Raw genomic sequence first — 25,323 nt, forward strand, 5'->3', positions numbered from 1 at the left:
CACTCTGGCACGGCTAGTGTCTGACACTTCTAAGGAACACACAGGAGAGGCTCGGTAGCCCAGCCGTCTATTGGCTTCAGAGCTCTGTTCCCATTAGCTGCCTCTATCAACTCCCCAGTCACCTTCAGTTCCTATGCCCAAGTCAGGGACGTCAGAGGACTGAGAAGCCTTGCAAAGTGCTTTACGTGGCAGGGGGTACGCTCGGTCCTACTTATATAGTCTGCCCACAGTGTGTGCACTGTGTATGCGTGGGAGGTATGGCAGAGAAGCTTTCCAAATCCAGGAAGAACTGGGCCACAGCATATCTGCGCATGCCGGAGAGCTAGGGGGAAGGGGGGGTGCCGCTCACCTGTCCAAGGCAGGGGTCAGGCGATACTCTTTGGTGACTGACAAGATGGCTTTGATCAGATTGTCTGTGGACAGAGGAGGGAGGTGACTGTTAGTGAGACACGTTTGCTTGTAATCTCACTGGGAGGGCCAGGTCTGGGGATAGAATGGAGGTGGGGATGGGCAGAGGGGAGCTGCAGACACAAGGCTGGGCCCAGCCACAGTTAGTTTCCACTCCTCCTGGAGGCAGGAGATGGAGGTAAGGTAGCAGGCGAATTCGGCTGTGCTGGGAGCCAGGCTCTACCCCCAGCACGTACCTTTGTCCCACAATCCTTCCTTGGAGCCTTGTCTGGGTTTCTGAGGTGCCATTGCTAGACCTTGGGACATGTGTCCCTACGCCAGGGCTTTGCTTGGAATGGGAGTCTCTAGTCAGAGACACACCACTGATGTCTTAGCACCGTGTCTCGTGGGGCAGATTCCAGGGAACAAATCAGCCAACTAATGGCCGAAGGGCTCACCCGAGTAGACCCCTTGCCTCGGTGTGTGATACAGCCTTCTCTCTTTCCGCAGACCCCTGGTCACTCCAGACTGCTCACCTCTGATCCTGCTCTTTGCCACGCTGCCACGCTGCCTCTTCTCCCTCACCTGTCACACCACCTGCAGCTTGTCACCTGCCCACCTGCACTCCACTCGGTACTCTCAGCCCGGACCCTGGGACCTCTGCTCTCCCAGAGCCTGATCTGAGAGAAGACCTCACCTTTCTGGCCTTTGGGTGACTGCTCGTCTTTAAACTGTGGGCAGCAGGAATATTCAGATGTAACGGAGGAGAAGCGGTTGGCTCCATCGGATTCTAGTTCTGCTACATAAGACCCCGTGACCTGGCACAAATCACTCCCTTCCTTTGAGCTCTCATTTCCTCGCCTTTAAGACAATGGTGGCATCCCTACTTTGCTGAGTTGTTGGGAAGATATAATAATGTACATAAAAGATCTATAGCAGCAGCTCTCAATCTGTGGGTGGTGACCCCTTTGGAGGTCGCACATCAGATATTTACGATTCATAGCAGTAGCAAAACCACAGTTATGAAGTAGCAATGAAATGTTTCTATTAAAGATTTATTTATTTATTATTAAGTATACAGTGCTCTGCCTTCATGTACACCTGAAGACCCCAAGAAGGCACCAGATCTCATTATAGATGGTTGTAAGACACCATGTGGTTGCTGGGAATTGAACTCTGGACCTCTGGAAGAGCAGTCAGTGCTCTTAACCTCTGAGCTGTCTCTCCAGCCCATGAAATGGCTTTAAGGTTTGGGGGGGGGGAGGTGTCACCATAACATGAGGAGCTGTATAAGGGGCCACAGCATGAGGAAGGCTGGGAGCCACTGCTCTATGGACAAGCAGCCTGGTACCACCGTGGTGGAAGGCATAACAAAACCAACCAAAACCTCATTGGTGACACATAGCTATGTGTACCAATGCAGATCAAGCTAATCTATGCCAAATATCAACATAAAAATGTACACATGGGGGTTAGGGATTTAGCTCAGTGGTAGAGCGCTTGCCTAGCAAGTGCTAGGTCCTGGGTTCGATCCTCAGGTCTGGAAAAAAATGCATACATATATATATGCATATGTAATGAAACCTATAAAGTTTAAAAATATAACAAAATCAACACACACACACAAACATTTTCAAAACAAAGTCTAAAGCCCTGGCTGGCCTGAAACTCAAGGAGATCTGCCTGCCTGCCTCTGCCTCCCAAGTACTGGGATTAAAGTATTCATCATCGTGCCCCATAAATAACTCATTTATGTTTAATGGATATGTGAATGTATAGCAAAAATAAAACTCAAGGCAAAGAGACATGAAATGTCAACATCAAAACAAGGATAATGGTATTGTGAGGGGACAGTTCATGGGAGAGCACCCAGAAGCTCTCTTGTGGCTCGTATTTTATTGCTTTTCTTTTTAAATATATAGCTGTTTTGTCCTCAGCGTGGCTGTACACCCTCTGCGTGTCTGGTGCCCGTGGAGGCCAGAAGAGGGCATGAGATCTCCCAGGCTGGAGTTACAGATGGCTGAAAGCCACCAGGAGGATGCTGGGAACTGAACCCCGGGTCCTCTAGAAGAGCAGTCAGTGCCCTTAACCACTGAGCCATCTCTCTAGCCCCTATCATGCTTTATTTTATAAATTAGAAAGGCAATGTATGATGCCCATCATATTATTTTACTTATTTTATTAATTCTGAGACAGGAGCTCATGAATCCAGCCCCCAGGGGCTTGATTTGTAGCTGAAAGCGGCCTTGAACTTTTGATCATCCTTCTGCCTTTACCTCCCAAGGGCTAGGATTTCAAGCACGTGCCACCAAGCCTAGTTTTATGAGGTCCTGGGGCCAAACTCCAGGCTTTATGTATGCCAAGCAAACACTCTACCAGTTGAGCTGTATGGTAGTCTTACATTTCATGTGGAGAAGAGGCCTCCAAAATCAAAAGCAATACAAAACTTTCTGCCTTTTTGTTTCACTTGGTTTTGTCGTACCTGGGGTTGAGTCTAGACAGCCTTGCATATGTTAGGCAAGCTCTCTACTAGCTACACCTCAGCACCTTGGCTGGGCATGGCAGCATGCACGCTTTTCATGCCAGTACTCAGGAGGCAGAGGCAGGTGGATTTCTGTAAGTTCTTGGCCAGCTAGGGCTAGCTACATGGTGAGTCAGTGTCTGTCTCTCTCTGTCTCTGTGTGTGTCTCTCTGGGTCTGTCTCTCTGTCTCTGTGTGTGTCTCTCTCTCTGTGTCTGTCTCTGTCTCTCTCTCTCCTCACACCACACAGACACTATTTCGGGTACAGCAAGAGGTCACGTGAAGGACCGGAAGTACCCTTTCCATTGCACAGGTGCCCTGAAGCAGCAGGCAAGAAGACTATTCAGGCTGCGCGTGAGACCCGGGAGGATGCGCATGCGCATGAGCCCCACGTGCTGGATGAGAGTGGGCTGAGGAAAGGAATCTTTAGCAAGGTTCTACACTAAGTGCCGCCTCCTGATTCACCTTACAGTGGGGAAGACCTCTCATTCCCTTCTTTTCTCACCTCCAAATTTACCCAAGGAAGAGGTCTTCACTATTAACTGACCAATGGACGAGGACACAGATGGGGCTTTGCTTTCTACAGAAGGGCACATGTGAGGGCTGCTCTCTTCTTGCTGGCTGGGGACTCTAATGGCCTTCGCTGGCCTTTGGAGCTACTTAGCCCGTCCTGAGGAGGGAGGAGGAGTCTGCCTGGATACAAGCGCTGAAGAAGGAGCTTTTCATATGGCTTAACGTAACCCATTGGCTGTGCCTATTAAAGGCTTGAGGTGTGAACCCCAGTCCGACCGCATTTTTGCTGGTTTGTCTTCTTTCGAGGGAGGGCTAGGCTAGCAGAGGAGAGGGCTACGTCTCCTGGGCAAATGTTATGTCCCTTCAACAGCTCTTTTCTTAATTCCGACCATAAGCATTAAACAACAGAATGATCTCTATTTAGCTGACAGAAAAACTCAAGCGCACACAGGCTAAGAAGCCCGTGCAAGGTCACAGCTAGGCAGGAGGTAAGTATAGGGAGCTGACCCTCCCATCATGCCATGAAACAGCAAGGAACTTGACAAAGAAGCAGGGCTCTGTGGAAGGGGTCCCTGAGGTGAAGTTAGGAGGGGCAGTGCACTGGATAGAGAGAGAAAGGTTAGCTTGGGACCAGAAAAAACAAAACAAAACAAAACAAACAAACAAACAAAAAACAATTAGAGGGAAAGCTAAGGATGAAAGACATTGGGTAGGGATTACAGGAGCAGAGTGTGTTATGTTGGTGTTGGTGTCTGTCTGTCTGTCTGTCTGCCTGTCTATCTTTTCCATGTAGCTGCAGCACTGTTCCAACGTCTCTAGCACATCTCTATTGCAATCTCACGGCAATGGAGTCTGGCCCTGCCCTGAGTACCTGCTCCTTCCCTAGACTAGAGCTTTGAACAAAGGGACTGCATCTGCGCGTCTCCGTGGCAGACCCAGCTCTGGCGAGTACAGAAAGGGACTGCTCTGTTTTGTTGAGACAGAGTCTCATTATGTAGCCCCGGCTGTCCTGGAACTTGCTAAGTAGACCAGGCTGGCTCCAAACTCAGAGATCTTCCTGCCTCTGCTTCTGTGATTAAAGGTGTGTACCACAATGACTCTACTCTCCCTACACACACACACACACACACACACACACACACACTCACACCCGCTCATGTGCACAGGCACTTACACATGTGCACCATGGAATCAAAGGGCAATTTATCACTTCCACTCTGTGGGTCCCAGACATAGGACTCAGGTCATCAGACTTATCAGCAAACACCTTTCCACACCGAGTCATTTCACCAGCCCCCAGTGCAGAGTTTCTAAAGATACAGAACCGTCTTGAATTACAGGGAGTTAGCACCGGGAAGACGGGGTGTTTAATGTTCAAAGGGTTCCCAACATACCTTGACCTTTGATGCCAAAAGGTGGCACAAACTCCCGGATCCTAGCCCACTTGCGAAAGGAGTTATCCAGGAACATGGGTGCTGGCTTGGAGAACCTGGAATACAGCAACAACGCAATAGGCTATAGGGCTGGCTGGCTCTTCTCACATTGCCTTGGTGATGGCTCTGTGAAGCCACCCTCCACCTTCCCATACAACCCTCCCCTCCCAGCCTGTTAACTGGGTAGTTGCTGATTTTACTGAGTAGAACTTGAGTGTGAGAAAGCAGGCCTGGTCAGTCTTTATTTGGCTGTGGGAGTAGAAGGACGAGCTCTGCTCAGCGCGGATTAATGTCTGAGAGCTGGAAGCCCTCCGAAGGTTATCCAGGGCCTCATCTCCACTCGCTCCTGCCCACTACGTTCCTCCAGTCTGGGAACACAGGGATAAGACAGTGCCAGAGGAGCACGAAAGTATCCAAAAATCCATCCAGTATCGGGGAGACAGAATGCCGGAGAGGATTCTGGGAGTCAGACCACCCAGGATGAGGAGGAAGGCAGACTCACGATGACACAGCAAAGTGGGAAGAGTACCGGAAAGAGAGAATGTTGCTAGGAAGGAAAAAGCAAATTCAGAGTTCTATGATTAGGGTGCGGGGCTGACATGAGAGGTCAGCACAGCCAGAACCGGGGTATGCTTGTTGGTGTACCCTAAGTTCCTATGGAGGCGGGGAAGTGACTCATAGAGTTTAAGGAGATTCATTTGGGTCATAGGAAAGATGGAAAGGAAAGGAAAGAAGGAGAGAGGGCAGGGGAGGGGAAGGGGGGAGGGAGGGAGGATGTTGAGTTATAAGGAGGAATGGCAGAATATCTTCTTGGCCAGGGCAGGCTGGGGGCTTGGGGATGACTGTACAGATCACAAGAAATGTAAGGGCAAGTGAGGGGCAGTGGGCAAGGACATAGGAGTCAAGCTCTTCGGAGATGCCTGGAAGACACTCCACAGCATCCTGGTCCCAGACCCCTCTCAGGCTGGCAACCTTGGAGGCGGCCAGCACACTGACTGTGCTGAGAATTCCGCTGCGGGGAGCTCCTGATCAAGAGTCACCACGTGGAGGCCTTGGCCTCAGTGACTACTAACCTTTGCTTCTGACTCAACTCCAGTTAGCTTGCCTCATAGTCGGAGGCTACAGGAAAGCACCCCCTGCACCCCGGGGCCCACCAGGAAGCTGGTCCATTCCCTCCTCACACACTGTAAGCTTAAGCATCCATTTCTCACGTCCATCACAACTAACTCCATTATTCCACCATCCCGAAATAACGAGCTAAGGAATCACTCCAGAGGCCTCATATCTCTAGAGACTTTGACATGAACTTGAAAGGGATAGAAACACAGTCCTGCTCCCTCCCCCGTCACTGGTTACAAAGGTGGCCATGCTCACGGCCATGACGGTCTCCTTCAGACTTGTGGGTCCCAGCAGCTGACACTCCCCTTTATGCACAAGTTCGATTTCTCACATTGATAGCATATTTGAGACTTTCTGGAGGCAAGAATCGTGGCCAAGGTCTACAAGCAGCGGCAGTGGGAACAAGGTGTCCGGGTGCACACGCACCGAGAGCTAACCCTCTATCTCAGCACTGACGTGACATGAGCTTTGTAATGTTCCAGAGTCAAGCCTGGACGGGATTTTATCTGCTTCGCGCACAGTATGTACGGGATGTCATATGCTAATAAAATCTCAGATCTGGCTGAGAGAGCTACATGTATTTTTTTTCCTTCTCTCCTTTTTGTCCCCCAAGCTATTAGAGTTTATTATAATTCTTATTCTTAAGAAAACTGTATTTTGGGGGCCTGGAGAGATGGCTTAGTGTTGAGAGCTTGATGCTTTTCCAGAGGACCCAAGTTCAGTTTCTGGCACCCACACCAGGTGGCTCACAAGCTCCTGTAACTCCAGCTCCAGGGCATGCCATACCTTCTTTTGGCCTTCACAGGCACACAGACACGCACACACACACACACACACACAGACATACACACACACGTACACATACACAAAGATACACACACAGACATACACACACATACATACACACACAGACATACACAGACACACACACACAGACATACACAGACACACACACACATAGACACACACACACACAGACACACACACACGACATACATATATAAATACAAGTACACTATTTTCCTTTTTGAGACAGGCTCCTATTGTGTAGCCTTGACTGTCTTAGTCTCACAGAAATCCTCTGCCTCCAAAGCGCTGGGATTAAAGGGGTGCACCACCACACCCAGCAACACCTTAGTTTAATTTCAAAAAAACATTTTCTTCTTATGTGGTCTACTTTTGCCTATGAATATAGTAGGCCCAATAAGGAAGAGTAGCGCTCTCTCTCTCTCCCTCTCTCTCTCTCTCCTTCTCTCTCTCTCTCTCTCCCTCCGTGTGAGTGTGTGTGTGTAGTGTGTACATGTGCATACACATACATGTGTGGAGGCAAAGTTAAGATTGGAAAAATGCATTAAATGGTGTTTTCCTTCATCATTCTCTACTTACTTTTTTTTTTTTTTTTTGAGACAGAGTCTCTCCATGAACCTGGAGCTTTAATGTCTTGCCAATGAGCCCTAGGGATCCACCTGTCTGCCTTCCCGGTTCTGGGATGGCTGGGATGACAGGCACGGTGGCATGAGAAGCTGTTTCAGCTTTTTATGTGTGTGCTGGGGATACAACGTCAGGTCCTCAGGCTTGCACAAGCCCACTTCCTCAGCCTCTAACATGTCCCAAATTTAAAATAGATTTTTTTTTTTTTGAGACAAGGTTTCTGTGTCACCATGGCTGTCCTGGACTACTCACTTTGTAGACCAGGCTGGCCTTGAATTCACAGCAATCCGCCTGCCTCTGCTTCCCAAGTGCTGGGATTAAAGGCGTGCGCCACCACACCTGGCTTAAAATAGGTTTTTTTGGGAAATGCGCAGGCAAGCACACATGTGCCACAGTCCTATACCACAGACACACGTATCAAAACCGATGCTCCCTTGCGAATATGGTTCTGTAGACTGCTTTGTGGACTGGCTTTCCCTTAAATCACGGAGACTGGATCCAATAACGGAACCTGGAGGCTGTTGATAATGTGACCCGTGTCAGGCCCCCAAAAGTCAAAAGGAAAAGAAGCGACAAATGAAAATGTTAACTAAGCAAAGTGGGAGTTGCCAAATTAGTAAGAGTCAAAAGAAGTTCACAGGACAAGACTGGAAAAATGCATTAAACGGGCCAGATAAGGCCTCATAAAAATCCATCTGTTTAGAGCTTGTGACCTACCCCTTTCTTACTTTTACGATGCTTTCAAACACTTGCCACTCGGCCTCATTCTTTTATTGGGCCTTCCTGCTTTAGATACTCACTCTGTAGCCTCTTTTTATATCCCTTCAAAGAAGGAGCCGGCCTCCCCTAGTGGTCCTTGCGGCTGGTGGGTGCACCCCTTTACAACCGGCACCCCTCCCTCTCCCCGCAGTAGTTATACTCTTAAACTGCTTGCTATGCTGCGGGTAGAGATGGGGGTCTTCCTACCTGGCAGACAAGTGCTCTACAAATAAAATACATCCTCAGCTCCCATTGTTCTTGTCTTACTTAAAAAAAAATTTTTTTTTAATTTATTGTTGGGCTGGAGAGATGGGCTTAGTGGCTAAGAGCACTGTCTGCTCTTCCAGAGGTCCTGAGTTCAATTCCCAGCAACCACATGGTGACTCACAGCCATCTATAATGTGATCTCATCCATACTGTATACATAATAAATAAATCTTTAAAAAAAATAAATTTATTGTGTGTGTGGGTCAGACAACAACCTATTTGGATTTGGTTTTCTCCTCCACCATGTGGGGTCCCAGGGATAGAGCGCAGGCCTTCAGACTTGGTGGCCCTTTATCCAATGAGCGATCTCGGTTGCCCATCTCCCCGCCCCCTTACGTCTTAACTGGTTCTTTGAGAGTTTTGTACTTATTCACATCTCCCCTAACTCCTCCCAGATTTACTCATTCCCCCACAAGTTCCCTACCTACCCAACCTCGTAACCTCTCTCTCTCTCTCTCTCTTTTTTTTAACCCATCAAGTACAAGTGGTGCCTGGATGTCAACTGGGGCTAGAGCTGGAGGCTTGACCCGACTCAGGTTCGGCAGAGGCCACCTAGGACACACAGATGCTCCCCTGTGGTGACGAGAGCTGATGTGGCTTCGTACACAGGGCCTTCAGCAGTCACTGGGGTCCGTGCCCAGACCTGCCAGAGGCTGGGTTGTAGAAGCTTCCATTAACTTCTACCATCTCATTCAACAACTCTTTGGTCGTCCTCAGGAACGGGGCTTCTGGGTGAACTAATTCATTATGATCATTTCTAGTTCAATCCATTTGTCCACAAATTTCGGGAATTCCTTGTTTTTAATAGCTGAGTAGTATTCCATAGTGTAAATGTAGCACAGTTTCTTTATCCATTCTTCTACTGAGGGACATTTAGGCTGTTTCCATGTTCTGGCTATTATGAATAAGGCCGCTATGAACATGGTTGTGCATATGTCCCTGTTGTGTGATGGAGTTTGTTTGTTTATTAAGATAGGACTTCACTATGTAGCTCTGGCTGTTCTGGAACTCACTCTACATAAACTAGGCTGGCCTTAAACTGTCAGGGATCCATTTGCCTCTGCATCCCAACTGCTAGAATTAAAAGCATGTGTCACCACACCCAGCCTGGCTCTTTCTTCTTAAAAACTATTTATTTTTATTTTTAATTATAAGTATGCTTGTGTGTCTCTCTGTGTGTACGCGCTTGTGAGTGTAGGTGCCTGTGGAGGCCAGAGGTGATGTGTCCCTGGACCTGGAGTTATAGTTGACTGTGATCTACTCAGGGTAGGGGCTGGAAACTGACCTCAAGTCCTTTGTAGAGCACTGTGTGTTCTTAACCAATGAGCCATCTCTCCAGCCCACACCTCATTGCTGTTAAGTTGAGCTCCTTTCTAGTAATATCAACACATTTAGTTGCTTTATCCTAACATGTACATACAGGAAATACACACACACACACACACACACACACACACACACACACACACACACACACACGACATTTCAGAGAGTACCAGCATCATTACTTACACTAAACTGAAAAAAAAATTACATTTATTTAGTAACTCTCTCCTTCCACCATGTGGGTCCTGGGGATTGAACTCAGGCCTCCAGACTTGGCTGCAAGCTCCTCCTGAGCCCTACTCTCTGGCCCTACTCACTCTATCTTTACCAAAGACAATCTAAGTTCTCTTGCATTTCTCTTCTGCCTTAGGTGCCTTGAGTTCCAGCGTGACAAGTGTAGAAAATGGCTTTGCTTTTGACACTTGAAAGAATTCATCTGAGTTGATTTGTGCAGAAGCCGCAGTCAGGTTTTGTCTCGTTTTTTGCTTTAAAAGGGGCTGCTTTCCTCTCACTTGAGTTGAATTTTGCCTTTGGATGTCATAAAGCTTTATGCAGTGCCCAAGGTAAATTCACAAAGCAGCCTACTCAGGAAGTGCCGCTTTCACCTGCGCTCGTCTCCTGTCATCATTTCTATTCCCCCAGGGTTTCCCTCCTCCTCTTCTTTTTCTTCTTTCTCTTCCCTTTCTCCTCCTCCTCCTTCCAATTTGAAAGCTCCTGCCATAGCTTTCTAAATGCTGTAATTATAGATGTAAGCCATTCCATTCCCTAACCTAACATATTACACACATTTGGACTACTGGTATATACCTCATATGCCTTGACAGTTATGTACCATGTATAATGCAGTCAGCCCCTTTGTTTCTAGTCTTTTATAAAACAGGTTCCAACACTAGTGGCTAGCAATAGCAGCAGCAGCTTCTCCTCCTCTCCTCCTCCTTCTCTCCTCCTCCTCCTCCTTCTTCATCGATGTCATCTTTTGCAGTCATTGTCCAGGCTAGCCTCGAACCTGTGACTCTCCTGCTTCAGACGCCTAGGTGCTGAAATCACAGTGTTTGCCAGCACACCTGGCCCCACACACCTTTTCTGTTTACCAATGAAGAGATCCCAGGAGTGCTGAATAAAATAGAAATTGTGTCTGTGTGCTGTTGCTCCATATTGCCAAACTGTCTCCCACAGGGACTGTGACATTTTGTGACACCCACCAGCAGTTTGTAACGTCCCACTTCCCAACTACTACAGTGGGAGAGGACACTGTTAGACTTCAGGCTTGTCAGTCTGGTAGCAAAGAGACTGCATCACTGTCATTTTACTTATTCTTTATTTGGGTTTCTAAAAAATAATTTTATTACTTTATCTGTCTGAGTGCCTGCATGTATGTCTGTGCGCCACACACATGCCTGGTGCCCACAGAGGCCAGAAGATGATGTTGGGTCCCCTGCGACTGCAGTTACAGATGGTTGTGAGCTGCCATGTGGGTGCTGGGGATTGAGCCTGGGTCCTCTAGAAGAGCAGCCAGTGCTCTTAACCACTGAGCCATTTTTTCCAGTCTCTCCCCAGTCTTTTTTTTTTTTTAAGGTAGGGTCTTGCTGTGTAGTTTAGAGAACTCACTACGTAGCCCAGCCTGGGCATGTACACAAAGGAATCTTCCTGCCTCAAGAGAGATGGGGTTACAAGTATATGCCACCATGCCGGGCTGTCACTGCCATTTTAGCCTTCCTTCCTTCTCTCCCTCTCTTTCAATTAAAACATGGCCGGTACCACCCCACCAGGCTGCATGCTGTATGAATAAGACTGCTAATTGTGGGCTGGGCGTGGTGGCACACGCCTTTAATCCCAGCACTTGGGAGGCAGAGGCAGGTGGATCGCTGTGAGTTCGAAGCCAGCCTGGTCTACAAAGTGAGTCTAGGCCAGCCAAGGCTACACAGAAAGACCCAAAAAAAAAAAAAAAGACTGCTAATTGTTCTATACATGAAAAGGTCATTTGTGGGTCCCCGTGAACTTTGTTTAAACCCCTTAGTGCTTTTTTTTCTACCAGACATTGATCATTTCCTTTTTTTTTTTAAATCATGAAGTTTTTTACATATTAAATATATAATCCTCTGAGATAAAATTACATTTCCTTTCATTTGTTTATTACTTGGCTGGTGGTATTTTCCTTACCTTCTTTTCTTCTATTTAATTAAAAAAAATTGTCATCAAGAATCTGCCAACCCTTTTTATTGCTTCTAGATTATGAGTCTAAGTTTTGACTAAGATTTTGAGTAAGTTTTCTTCATCCCAGGCCACAGAGAGACCCATCCATGCTTCTTTCTGCACTTTGTTATTCTTTCTCACATTAAAAAAAAAACAAAAACCAACCTTTTATCTTCATTTGCTTATTTTTATTTTATGCACATTGGTATTCTGCCTACGTGTACGTTTGTATGAGGGTGTCAGTTCCCTTGAAACTGTAGTTACAGACAATTGTGAGCTGCCATGTGGGAGTTGAACCTGGGTCCTCTGGAAGAGCAGCCAGTGTGCTTAACTGCTGAGCCAGCTCTCCAGCCCCCTCTTTATCACATGCAAATGTGACCCATCTTGATTGGTGTAAAGATTGGATCCATTTTATTTACTTCTATGTCTATCAAAAGACTCTGTCTCCTTTAGGACTATGCTGTGACTCTTGACCCTTTCTTGTGTGTGTGTGTGTATGTGTGTGTATGTGTGTGCACGTGTGCACCCACTCTAGTGTGCATGTATGTCCTGGTTTCCCTTTTCTGCACCACTGACTCTAGCTATACAAATTTAAGCACAGTCCACACTGATCCCTTGTTTCGACTTGTGTTAGCTCTGTCTTTCCTGCTGAGAGGGTTGGCGTTTCAGGGTGGGAACAGGCCGTGGTACCCCACACTGTTGTGCTGTTCTTCCCTTGGAACTCCAGAAGAGAAGGCAGATGCTGCAAGTTACATCACAGAGAACACTGTAACTTTCATATCACCGCCACCACCAACACCGCCTAACTCTCCTTTTAGCAGGCTTTCAATAAATCATCTACAAATCTGCCTCGTGCACGGAAGGTTCAGCATCTGCGTCATCTTGCATGCAAACCCCCGTTTGCTCATCATTTTCAGAAAGATCAATGTCCTAGAAGCTTCCAGAGATCGTACTTAGCTCTAGTTACCCTTGTCATGCATAGCTCCACTCCACATCAGCCTTCATTTCTCAGGCGCAGACTGGACCCCTCCATCACTGCACACTGTACGCACACCCTCCATCACTGCACACTGTACGCACACCCTCCATCACTGCACACTGTACGCACACCCTCCATCACTGCACACTGTACGCACACCCTCCATCACTGCACACTGTACGCACACCCTCCTAACAGTCCACCTTCTCTTCTCTCTCCTGTGTTGTTGCTCCTGGAGCTCTTGGCTTCCATACACATTCCTAGTCTGTTATCCTCCTGGATAGAACCTACATCCGTCTCTTCAGTGTCTCTCTTGTCAGGACCACGTGTCCCTCCCCCTGCCTCCTTTGTCATTTTTTTTTGTCCCACTCATGAGGCAAAACCTAACCAGAGACTAATCTAATCTCACACCTTTGTACCTTTTATTATGGTATGGGGGCAGCAAGGAATTTCAGCCATAACTTCCCCCTTTGTCTAGAACATCCAGGTAAATACACACACACACACACACACACACACACACACACACACACACACGGACATACACACATACACCCAGATAAACACACACACAGACACACACATGTATACCCAGATCAACACACATACACAGACACATACATATACACCCAAATGAACACATACACATACACAAAGACACATACATATACACCCAGATGATACACACACACACACATGTGCACATACATCTGCACACAGATAAGCACACACACAGACGAACACATGCATCTACACACAGACAAGCACACACATCCACATCCACACTGGGCAGATGCCACCACTGATTCATAGACCTGACGCTCGGCTTTGCTCGGCACCTTTTCCAAACATGTTCTACAAACTCTCTGGCCTTCCCACATCCTTGGGCACAATCAGATAGAAAACCAAGAGCATCGAATGGGACCGTCTTCAGCTTCTTGCTTCCCTGACTCCTCCAGCCCCTTTACCTACCTGGATATCTGCTTTGTTGTCTGACTGCTCTGCCACCAAAGTGGGAGCTGCCATCCTGCCTCAGTCTGCTCCTACTCCACAGGTGTTCCCTCAAGAGCAGAACCAGCTGGCTTTCCTTTCTTTTTAAAATGATTTCTAGGGGGCTGGAGAGATGGCTCAGCAGTTAAGAACACTGTCTCCTCTTCCAGAGGTCATGAGTTCAATTCCCAGCAACCACATGGTGGCTCACAACCATCTATAATGTGATCTGATGTCCTCCTCTGCCTGCAGATGTACATGCAGGCAGAGCACTGTATACATAATAATAAATAAATAAATCTTTAAAAAATGATTTCTAAAACATGTTTTAAGATTATGCTTGTGGGGGCTGGAGAGATAGCTCAGAGGGTAAGGGCACTATCTGCTCTTCCAGAGGTCCTGAGTTCAATTCCCAGCAACCACATGGTGGCTCGCAACCATCTATACTGAGATCTGGTGCCCTCTTCTGGCCTGCAGGCACACAGGGGCTGGGGAGGTGGCTCAGCGGCTGAAAGCACTGGCTGCTCTTGCCGAGGATCCTCCTCCAGCCTCAGTGGGCACCAGATGCACAGACACACGAGACAACACCCATACACATAAAATATATATTTAAAAATAAGATACTCTTCTATTTAGATATTTTGTATGTGTGTCGGTCAGAGGACAACCTGTGGGAGCCAGTTCTCTCCCAGTATGTGGGTCTTGGAGGTCGAACTTGGGTCACTGGGCTTGACAGCAGCCACACCTTCACCCACTACAGCATCTCGCCGGCCCCTGAACAGACTTTCCTGACCACGTTACCTTTCGCTACAGACATCTTATCCTTAGAACTTTCAGAAAGAGCAGAGAAAAGATGGGCGTGGTGGCGCACGCCTGTAATCCCAGCACTCTGGGAGGCAGAAGCAGGCGGATCGCTGTGAGTTCCAGGCCAGCCTGGTCTACAAAGGGAGTCCAAGATAGCCAAGGCTACAGAGAGAAACCCTGTCTCGAAACACCAAAAAAAAAAAAAAAAAAAAAAAAAGAAAAAGAAAAAAAAAGAAAGAAAGAAAGAAAAAGAGCAGAAAAAATTCTGTCCCCATTCATCGCTCAACCTTATGCTTTATGTCATCTGCACTTGAGCCCCGGCACCACTGCTCTCCTGGTCACCCTCCCTCCCTGTGTCCTGTGTGGCTCCCTGAACACAGTAGTCCTCAAGCATTTACCTGGGTCACCTCTCTGCTTTCAACACAGGGCCCTCCTCTAGTCCCCAAACCTTGCCTCTCTGTCCACTTAGAAAATTCTGTTTCTGTTCTGTTTTAAACTTAAATGGTGTTTCCTCTAGAAAACCTTCCCCTGGTTCCCCGGGGTAGAGTTGTCCTCTTCTCGCTGGCACACTTACTGGGCACCTGTGAGGTGGCTCAGGGCCCAAGAGGCCTTGGAAGCTGAGCCAGGGGACACAAACAACAGGAAGTGTGGGGGCGAGTGATGATGCAGGTGGGGTGTATGTGTGCTGTCAACTCTGGAAGTGGCCTGTGGTAGCATCTCATACGCCTAGAATAGCACGCAGGGGCTTCCCTCCATACCACGCGCCAGTAGGGGCCCCATACAGTGTAGCGGTGGCCTTTCAGGTGTGGGACGACTAAAGGATGACTGGCCAGGGTCCTGTTTGCTCTGGCCTAGAGGGTAGCAGGGCAGGGTGAGGCAAGCTCTAACAGACAGGCCCCAGCGCGCCAGCCCCGAGAGAGCCCCAGCACTCTGAGGCAGCCTCAGGATCGGGTTCCAGAAGGGTGTGTGAGTGCGTGAGAAGGTGTCCCGGAAGGAGGAGGCGGAAGTCCTTCAGAGACCTGCCTGTTATTTTCCCTTAAATCCAAGAGCCCAGTAGTTTGGGGACTTGAGGCCCTAGAAAGGCACTAACCTGAATGTCTCTTATGGCAAGGCAGGAGCCAGGAGGATGCCCTGCTGTCAAGCTTACAGGAGGATGCCTTGCTGTCAAGCTTACAGGAGGATGCCCTGCTGCCAAGCTTACACACTGGCACAGGACCATGGTGAGGTATCAAGTCAGCCTGACGGCCAGGAATGATGACACGGGACCCTCTTAAGGGATCCTCCAGCTCAGCCGTGTGCCTGAGGTACGGTGAGGAAAGTAAACACCCTGGACCTCGCATCTGCCTAAAATACTTCTATAAAAATATGTCTATTCACCAGGCGTGGTGATGCACACCTCTAATCCTAGTGCTCAGGGAGGCAGAGGCAGGTGGATCTCTGTGAGTTAGAGGCCAGCCTGGTCTACAAAGTGAGTCCAGGACAGCCAGGGCTAAAACCCCAAACAAAAACAAAAACAAAAACAAACCCCAAACATTTATTCTGTGTGTGTGCGTGTGCGTGTGCGTGTGTGTGTGTGTGTGTGTGTGTGTGTGTATGTGTGAGTGTGTGTGTATGTATGTGTGTTGAGTGTGTGTATGTATGTATGTGAATGTGTGTATGTATGTGTGAGTGTGTGTGAGAGAGAGTGTATGTGTATATGTAAGTGTGTATGTGAGTGTATGTATGTGTGTTTGTGTGTGCGTGCCTGTTGGATGGCCCGCCTGTTAGCCACGTCTATAAATAGCCTGCAAAGCACAGAGAGCATAGAAGGCAGAACCTTGCTGTGACGGCTTGGACCAGAGAGCACAGCACACTTGTCCGCTAGACTCAGCTGGAGGCTTTGCCCTAACCCTAGGATGCGACTCATCTGGTAGGGGAAAGCCAGAACCTACAGTGAGGAGGGTGGGTACATAAAACAGAGAGGACACAAGTTTTCTAAGACCTACCCAGTCTTGCTTAAAGCATCTAATTGCTGCAAGACATCATAGAGGACCTGGCACAGTAAGGCCCTGGGATATGTCTAAGCGAGGAAGATAAATGCTTTCTAAATGCCCTGTCAGCCTTACGCCGTGCTGTCCTCTCCCACGGGAAAGCAAGCGTCTGAGGAGAACGGATGCTAAATCTTTCAGATAGGTGGGCATACGCCCTTAGGGCGCTCAGAGGAAAAGAGACAGACAGCAGGTGCCTACCCCCCAGTACGACTGTACTTGAAGCTCCTTTCACAGCTTACTGGGCACTAGCTGGAGCTGCAGAATGCATCTCTGTCCCTTGCTCCTAGGTTGTGGGCCCAGTGCTAGCTGAGAGCATTAGTGCTCACCAGCGCTGGTCCTTCTTACAGAAGCTAATGGTAGAGACAAAGAAACCGGCATAGGGAGGTCCGTCTCCAGAGCCTGTATTTTGGACACAAAGGGTATAGAGCAAATTGGGCACACAGCAAAGATTTCTTGAAAGGAGATGATGACTAAACTGGGCTGGGCTTTGAGTGACAAGCAGTCCTGAGCCTGGCAGAGAGTGCTGGGGAGGGCATTTGAGCAGCAGGGTACTATAGACAAATGGCCAGGGAGGAGATTTAGCTCGAGTCCCAGGGGCTCTGCCCTCTGGTCCCACCCGGGTAGGTAGTGCAACAGGGAGGAAGGAATGAGCAAGCACCTTCTGAACTGGGTGCAGCAAAGTTGTGTGCAAACACTGCACACGGGAAAAGGCTAGGCAGGCATTTGCCAGCACTGCGGGGCTGGCCCGACCGCACCCGCAAGGCTATGCCGTGTTTCCATCACCGGAGACTTCAGTTCAAGTTCTCTCACTGTAGTTTGCAGAGGATGTTTACATTTCAGCCCCTTTTTGTTGTAATGGTGTTCTGCTAGTTGAGCACACACACACATACACGCACACACATGCACAATAAATAACTAAATAAAATTAAAAAGAATAGGAGGCTGGAGAAATGGCTCAGTGGTTAAGAGCACTTGCTGCTCTTGCAGAGGGCCTTGATTTGGTTCTCAGCATCCACGTAACAACTTACCACTGTCTATAACTCCAGTTCTAGGGGACCAGATACCTCTTTGGACCTCTAAGAGCACCAGGCACACACACAGTGTATATACAGTTGAAGCACTCATACACATGAAATAAAACAAGATAAAAAATTCTATATATATAAAAGACTAGGCACTTAGATACCAGAGGAAGTAGGAGGTTTTTTTTTTTCCTATAAAGATCACAACCCCTCTAAGCCAGTTGTTTGTTCCCATAAATAAAGTTTTATTGGAACACGGCCACACCCATTCATTTCTACAATAGTCTGTGGCTGCTTTCATGATCCAACAGCAGAGCCAAACAGTTGTGGCAGAGACAATCTAGACCAAATCCAGCTTGAATTTGCCAAAGCCAAATGTAAGTGCTGTCTGGCCCCTTAGGGAAAAAAAAAAAGCTGGCCAATATAGATAGGCTTAGAAGTGTGGGGTGATCCTGAAGCTACCTGGACACAGCTATCATGATAGGATGCCAAGGAGAAGGCAGAAACAAGCTGCAGGCTTGAGTGGGCCAGGAAGTCTAGCAACATGGCTTAGTCATCTGGATGTGGGATTCCAGCAGCTGTGGCTGCTCGCTGGAAGACAGTTTCAATGCTCCGGTCTGGTGCACATGTTTGCAATCTAGCTCCTTTCAATCTCTCTAGTCCCCAGGTATCCTATCCCCTTCCTTCCCCTCGGCTCTGACTTTTGTTTGTTTTTTTTTTGAGACAGGGTTTCTCTGTGTAACAGAGCTCTGGCTATCCTGGACTCTCATTGTAGAGCAGGCTGGCCTGGAACTCACAGAGATCCACCTGTCTCTGCCTCCCGAGTGCTGGGATTACAGGCCTGTGTCATCACATCTGGCAGCTGACTTATTTTACAATTATGTAATTATGATTTCTAGAATCCACTGAGCCCCTAACACCTCATGCCTGCCGGCCTCCTGTCTCACTCCCAGGAACTGCTCACTCTCCGAGGCCTGCCCTACAGCATGTCTACCTTGCTGTCACCGTCCTTAGGTCACACGGGGCCTACGAAGGCCTTCTGCCCCACCACTGTTCTTTGTGCATACTATGATCTTACCATCTGTCAAGATACTAGCATCATCACTTGGCTCCCCACCAGACTGTGGTACCCCTAATGTAGCCAAGCACACAGCAGGTGTGTGGCCTGTGAGAGAGGGTACCAGCTTGGGGTGACAGCCCCCTCAGTATGGATCTTCCAGGACTAATTCACTCACCTGTGAAGATCTGGATGCTACCTTCTGTGCAGCAACTCATGGACAGTGTGTGTGTGTGTGCGTGTGTGTGTGTGTGTGTGTGTGTGTGTGTGCGTGTGTGTGTGTGTGCAAGTTAAGGTCAGAAGTCAACCTTCAGAGTCACATTTGGAGAGAGGCTATCATATTGGCCAGGAGCTTACCAAACAGGCTAGAATGGCTGGCCAATGAACTCCAGAGGTCCACCTGCCCCTGCCTCCCTAGTCCTGGGATGACAAATGCACACCACCTCACTTGACCTTTTTTTGTTTGTTTTGAAACAAGGTTTCTCTGTGTAGCCCTGTCTATCCTCGAACTCAGAGATCTGCCTGCTTCTGCCTCCGGAGTGCTGGAACTAAAGGCGTGCACCACCATGCCTGGCTCATACTTGGCTTTAATGTAGGTTCTGAGGGTTGAACTCAGGCCTTCACGCTCCTGAGGCAAGCCCTTTATGGACTGAGCTATAAGCCCCCCAAGTCCCCCCTCCCTCACCCATACTCCCCCATCTCCGTTTCAGAGGGCAAGATTTCAGCGATGTCTCCTTTGTTCAGAACCACTACCCACTACCCAAGTCTGAAATCCTGCCAGTGATCGCCCTTCGCCTGCAGAGGGACTGTGGCCACATCTGTGTCCAGACAGGCTGGAGCCACAGCCTGACATGTATGACAGGCAAGGAGGGAGGCCTGCGCTGAAGGAGCGGAGAGGCTGTGCCAGAGGCCCTCGAGGGGCAGTGCCTGAGCTCCTGCTGACAGGCTCCCAGTGGCTCTGCTGACAGCCTGTACCTAGTGTGGAGGAGGACGGAGGGGAGCAGGGAAGGCTGTGGGGAGCTACGGGACAGAATAGAGAGCACGGGGGTGAGGGTGGGCAGTTGCTCCAAGCAGGGAGACCCCCGAAGGATGGCTAGACTGTCAGGATAAGTCACAGAACCCAGAGAGCACGGCACGGTCCCACTGGCCTCCAGAATCCATCACCTGTCTCTCCAATATATTTCATGTAGTATCCCACGCGTTGTGCTGGTCACTGGGAATGTGACAACAAGAGCCTCAGTCCCTGCCTCTGTGGATTGTGGGTGAGGCGACCAGGTAGAGAGGCAAGCTGTGAAACACAAAAAACACACAGCTAACAGCAAACAGCTCCTGAGCTCTTCCTGTGTCCCTGGGCCTACGCACATGCACTACCTTACTTGATCAACAGTGACTTCACGGGTCGGTACTATTTACTGCCACATTCTTACTGTGTTGCTTGTGGGAAGACATGAAAGCCACTGTTGTGGCTGGAGAGAGGGGCAGGACCAGAACTGCAGGGCTTGAGGAGACAGAGAAGGAAGAAAGTGATGAAGAGAGAGCCATGGCCACTTTTTTGTTTGTTTGTTTTTTGAGACAGGGTTTCTCTGTGCAGCCTTGGCTGTCCCGGACTCGCTCTGTAGACTCGATTGGCCTGGAACTCACAGAGATCCTCCTGCTTCTGCCTCCCGAGGGCTGGGATTAAAGGTGTGTGTCACCACCACCCAGCTGCCATGGCCACTTTTAAAGAGTAGAGATGGGGGAGACGGAAGTGGAAGCTACAGAGCGAGGGCAGGTGAGAAGGGCACATCTGCATTCCAAGAGGAAGAAGACAAGTTTGACAGGGCACAGGTGCTGAGGGTGACAGTGGACCCCAGAGGGAAACAGATGTAAAGTACGGGGAGGGCGATGCTGTGAAGATGGCTACCCTGACAGGCAAACTTAGTAGTAGGGAGGAGCCGACAGTCTCTTCTCTGGGGTTCAGGGTTCAGGGTTGGGGGTTAGGGGAAGGTGGACAGCAGTGACCTGTGAATGCCAGAGATCAATAACAGTCCCACGACAAGCCAACAGGACCGCTGAGAGGCGCTGAGCAGTCCCAAGAGGCAGGGACCACAAAGCCATTGGCAGCACCAAGACTGGTACTTGCTTGTGGCCAAGGGCCAAGCTGCCCAGAAGCAGCACACAGAGGAAAGGTGGTTGGATGGGTTCAGCCCAATGTGTGTGTGTGTGGGGGGGCTGTTGTGAAGCCAGGAGAGTAATGAGCTGGAGCCACTGGCTACACGGAGGCCCAGAAGCTTGGGGTGCTGGCAGTCATGGTGAGGAGGAAGGCCAGGCGGATGCTGTTGGTCAAACCCCAAGCCAGGAGTCAGTCATTTTCATTTTTTTTTTTCGGTGCCATTTGCCCGGATCCTCAGACACGACAGGAGGAATGCCTATTTTACACACAGATCCCTCTCTTGCCAGCTGGGCAGCATTCCTCGGAGTCACTCTTGACTCATCTCTTCTTGGCCGCTTCTCTGCCAGTTTATCAGCAAGTTCTGTTAGTACTATCTCGCCCACTCGCCTGCCCCATCTACTGCCATCCCGTGTCGCTTGACTACTGCAATGGGTGATGGCCTGCTTCCACCCTTGCCCCTGCCCTCAGATAGGCTCTGGTGGCCCTCCCAGAGCACCCGAGTGACACTCATTCCTCTGACAGGAATTCCTTCTCACTGCCTCTGAGGAAACCCAACCACAGGACATGGGGTAGAAGCCTCACCCGCTCTCTCTGGACTGTGGTCATCCTTCCCTCCTGATCCCACGTTCTGATGGCCTCTGGCTACCCTTGGATGGAGCAAACTTTCTCAGTGTCTGGACCTTCCTCAAGGTTGGCTCTTGTGGGTTGGATGCACCGCTTCCTTTACAGAGGTCTTGTTGGGCTCTACCACCTGTGTGGGCTTCCTATTGTTTCCCTGGGACATCCCACAGTGTCCTCCGAGGCACAGATTACCGTGGAAAGCCGTCTGGCTCACCGCCTCTCCTCTCCCCTGGGCTCTTGCTTGTTGCTATATGGAAACCTGAGCCCTAGTTGAACTGTGCACTGCTATGTACCCTGGCACCAAGGACTGTGCCTGTCACAGCAGATAGGATCCACCAGAGGAGGTCCAAATCTGCAAAGCCACCTGTATCTGCAGCACATCCTTCCTTAGACAGAAAGGAGCAAGTCTCTCCCTCGAAGATCAACCTGTCCCCCACGCAATGCCTGCACACCCCATGCAGAGACCCAATGATGGCCTGTGGGCCTCAGTTTCCTCTCCGACCCAGTCTCCTACTAGCTCCTGGCCACACTTCTTGCTGCCTTAGGGCCTGAAATGTTCCTCTTCCAGATAGACACTGGCTTCCCCTCCCCCCACTCCTTCCAATCTTTGTTCAGATCTCATAAGGCCAACCCTGACCAGCCCGCTCACCACTGAGCCTGTCTGCTCCTGTCACCCTGCCTCCCTCTCCTCCTCCTCCTTTTTCTCCCTCTAGTATTTACCTTATTCTAGTCTGTGAGGTGGCTTACTCACTACTGCCTTCGTTTTTCCTGGCAGAGAGCAAACCGCACAAAATGGGACTGGTAGATGGGCCGTTCCAGGCTTGGCAGCTGGGAGGGCCTGCTCCGTACTCACACGCGGTTTTAGGTGAGAAAGGCTGAGGGCAGCTTCCCCCGCACACAGAAGGAGGGACAACAGGACTGCAGGAGCCACGTGACCACTGGATGAGCTGTGCCCACTCACCAAGGGCTGGGGATCTGGGTGACAGGGAGCCTGGTAGGAGCTGGGGCACGGCTCAACAGACACCAGAGCCACGAAAGAGGAACCTTCTAGAGCTGCCTCAGGAACCCAACACAGGTGCACTACGCTCTGAGCCCTGTAGACACGTTCTAGAGAAAGCGGTCACAGTTGTTTGTTTTCTTCTGTTCAGGGATGATACAAATGGCAATGAATGCACAGAGGTTGACCTTCTACCTTCAGGAGAGAGGGCCAAGATGGAGGCCCAAAGACAGGCATATGGGCAATTCTTATCAATTATCGTCTACTCTACAACCCCTTATTGCCTATGGTCTAAGGAAGGATGTCAGCGGGGGGCGGGGTGGGGGTGGGGTGGGGGCGTGGGGAGAGTAGAGAATGTGAGTGTTCAAACAGTCAGATAGTCAGTCTCCTGTGCTGAGCTGGTGGTTGCCAAGGCCACACTTAACCAGCCGCACTCTGAGTGAGTATCTTACCCAGATGCCCCATGGGCAACTACTAGGCTCACCAAGTAAGACAAGTGTCATCCCCACCCCCTACTCACTCTCTCTCTCTCTCTCTCTCTCTCTCTCTCTCTCTCTCTCTCTCTCTCTCTCTGTAAGATAAAGGGTAAGGATGTGGTACCCACTGCCACTAGAGCCTTGAGGGTGGTCTTCAAGGGAAGAAGGGAGGGTGTGTCTCTCGTGCAGGAGCTCCTGTCCCAGGGGCCTGGATTGCATCACGTTCCGCACCCACGATGCTGGGTTACATCACAGTCTGTCACTGCCCTAGGGTGGCAATGCACCAAGTGGTTCCCCTGGGGACCGTGCTCCTAGGAAAGTACTCTGGCTACCTTCTTGGGTTCAGGGGCTCCAGCATTGTGGCTAACCTTGGGTGGGGGCCGGAGTGATAGAATTGTTTCTTTTATAACACCAGATCAATCACCAAATGGCCAGGGAGAGGCTGGGGACAGCTGGAAGAGAGACTGGTCTCAATGCTTAGGGAGACTTGGTCTACAGTTAGAAGTTCAGCCACAGCACGACACAAGTGTGGCTCTCCTAGGACCTCAGGCCATCCTCAACCTCCACATCCCCAAGATGGCCTATTTTTGTTTGTTTGCTTTGTTTTGTTTTTGAGACAATGTCATGCTATGTAGCTCTGGCTGTTCTGGAACTCTCTCTGTAGACCAGGCTGGCTTTGAGCCTTGAATTCACAGAGATCTGCCTGCCTCTGGCTCCTGAGTGGGGGAGTTAAAGGCATGTGCCATCACACCCAGCTGGGAGGTACTATCTTGACCTCATGAGAAACTGACTAATCATTTCCCTCCCTCCCTCCCTCCCTTCCTCCCTCCCTCCCTCCCTCCCTCCCTCCTGCAAGATAGGATTCAGGACCCTGCATAAGCTAAACATGTGCTCTACCACCGAGCGACATCACTTTACCTTCAATACTACACCCCTGGCACCTAGGACAGCGCTCGGCATATTGTAGACTCTGTGCACGGGACAAGAGCCTGCCATAGCTGTAAACTACAGGGCCATAGCATTTCATTTCCGTAGCTCCCCCATTCCCTGCTGCAATCTGCACCCCATGACTGTCCATCCAGGACTAGATTCTAGCCACACAACAGCTCCCCAAGACATACACTGCCAAGCCTAGTAAGGACTGGTTCATGTTTGAACCCCCTTGTCCTTGATGCCCACAGTGGCGTCTTATAGTGGCGGGTGAGAGGCAGCAGCTCCCACATGCTGATTTATATATTTGTTCTCTCTCTTCTTCTTTATCCTCCATCCTCATCCCTCCCTCTTTCTCGTTCTGCATCTTGATCTCTCTGAAAGCCTTGAGCCTCTGTGACCACAAAACACCAGTGACTCATGTGTGCAGTCAAGTTCACCACCCCTTGCTTAGCAGGTGTGTCTCCTCTCGGCTGTGGGCTCTGTCAATATCAAAGTGGGGGATGGGCTCTAAAAGCAGTTGTTATCAATCTCGATACGGACAGTGTCCTCCTTTCTCCAACAGCAGGAAACAGGAGAGAGGCTTCCTTCTGAACACAGAAACTGGGCACTTGAAGGGGAGAGGTGCCCGGACCTTGTCGACTCCTGGGACCTGCTTTTCCCCTACCTGTTCCAGCTCTGTCCTGAGTTAGGTCACTACTGATAAACGGAGTCCTTTCTGGCGTCAATCCCCAGCCCTTCCTCAGCAGTTCACTGTCTACAGCTAGCTCACCCGTTCTCACGCTATACCTGGGTTCACCCGCCATCTTTCCAGGGTCCTCTGGCTGCAGTCCTCAAGTCTGTAATTGAAACCGCCGCCTGGCCATCAGTCTCAGCTTCCTTGCTTTTCTCTTCGTGTGAATGGGAAATCACCTACCTCCTCCTCCACACCTGCACAGATATGAATGAGGAAAGTACACCCTGCTTGGTCTCACTCTGAGTTCACGGGAGGCCCTTACGCTGCCTGCAGCCACACAACTTTCTCTAGTCCCCGGGATGACGGGGCAGACTTTCTGTCCACAGCTCATCAGATAGCCCGCTGCACGTATCTGCGACAGAGTGTCTACCAGCTCCGCAGCGACGCTCACCCGCATCCGCATCTCTACGGCACCCCTACCGGTCATTTGAGCTGTCCAAGTTCGTAACCAGGGTCAGCTTCTGTGCCCTTTGGTTCGTGCTTGTTTGCCAAGCTTGTCTCAAACAGCAGTCCCTCCAGCACCCGCCTCTCCATTCCTCATCACTTGCCTCTGACACCTCCAGTCACAGACCCTTAACTGT

At 49.7% G+C, this 25,323-nt stretch overlaps 1 protein-coding gene across 6 annotated transcripts in view; it reads right to left on the reverse strand.

Moving 5' to 3' along the window:
• Positions 1-25,323, reverse strand: part of ST3GAL3 (ST3 beta-galactoside alpha-2,3-sialyltransferase 3) — a 208,043-nt gene that overhangs the window by 27,097 nt on the left and 155,623 nt on the right. For all 6 annotated transcript variants that reach the window (XM_084785058.1, XM_084785055.1, XM_084785060.1 and 3 more), the window contains 2 exons: positions 4,815-4,909; positions 350-413 (listed from right to left, as the gene is read on the reverse strand). In XM_084785058.1, the coding sequence (XP_084641184.1) occupies positions 350-413; positions 4,815-4,909 (159 nt within the window). The remainder of the gene's footprint in view (positions 1-349; positions 414-4,814; positions 4,910-25,323) is intronic.

Source organism: Acomys minous (assembly GCF_964271855.1).
Source record: "Acomys minous genome assembly, chromosome: 6".
Taxonomy (NCBI): domain Eukaryota; kingdom Metazoa; phylum Chordata; class Mammalia; order Rodentia; family Muridae; genus Acomys; species Acomys minous.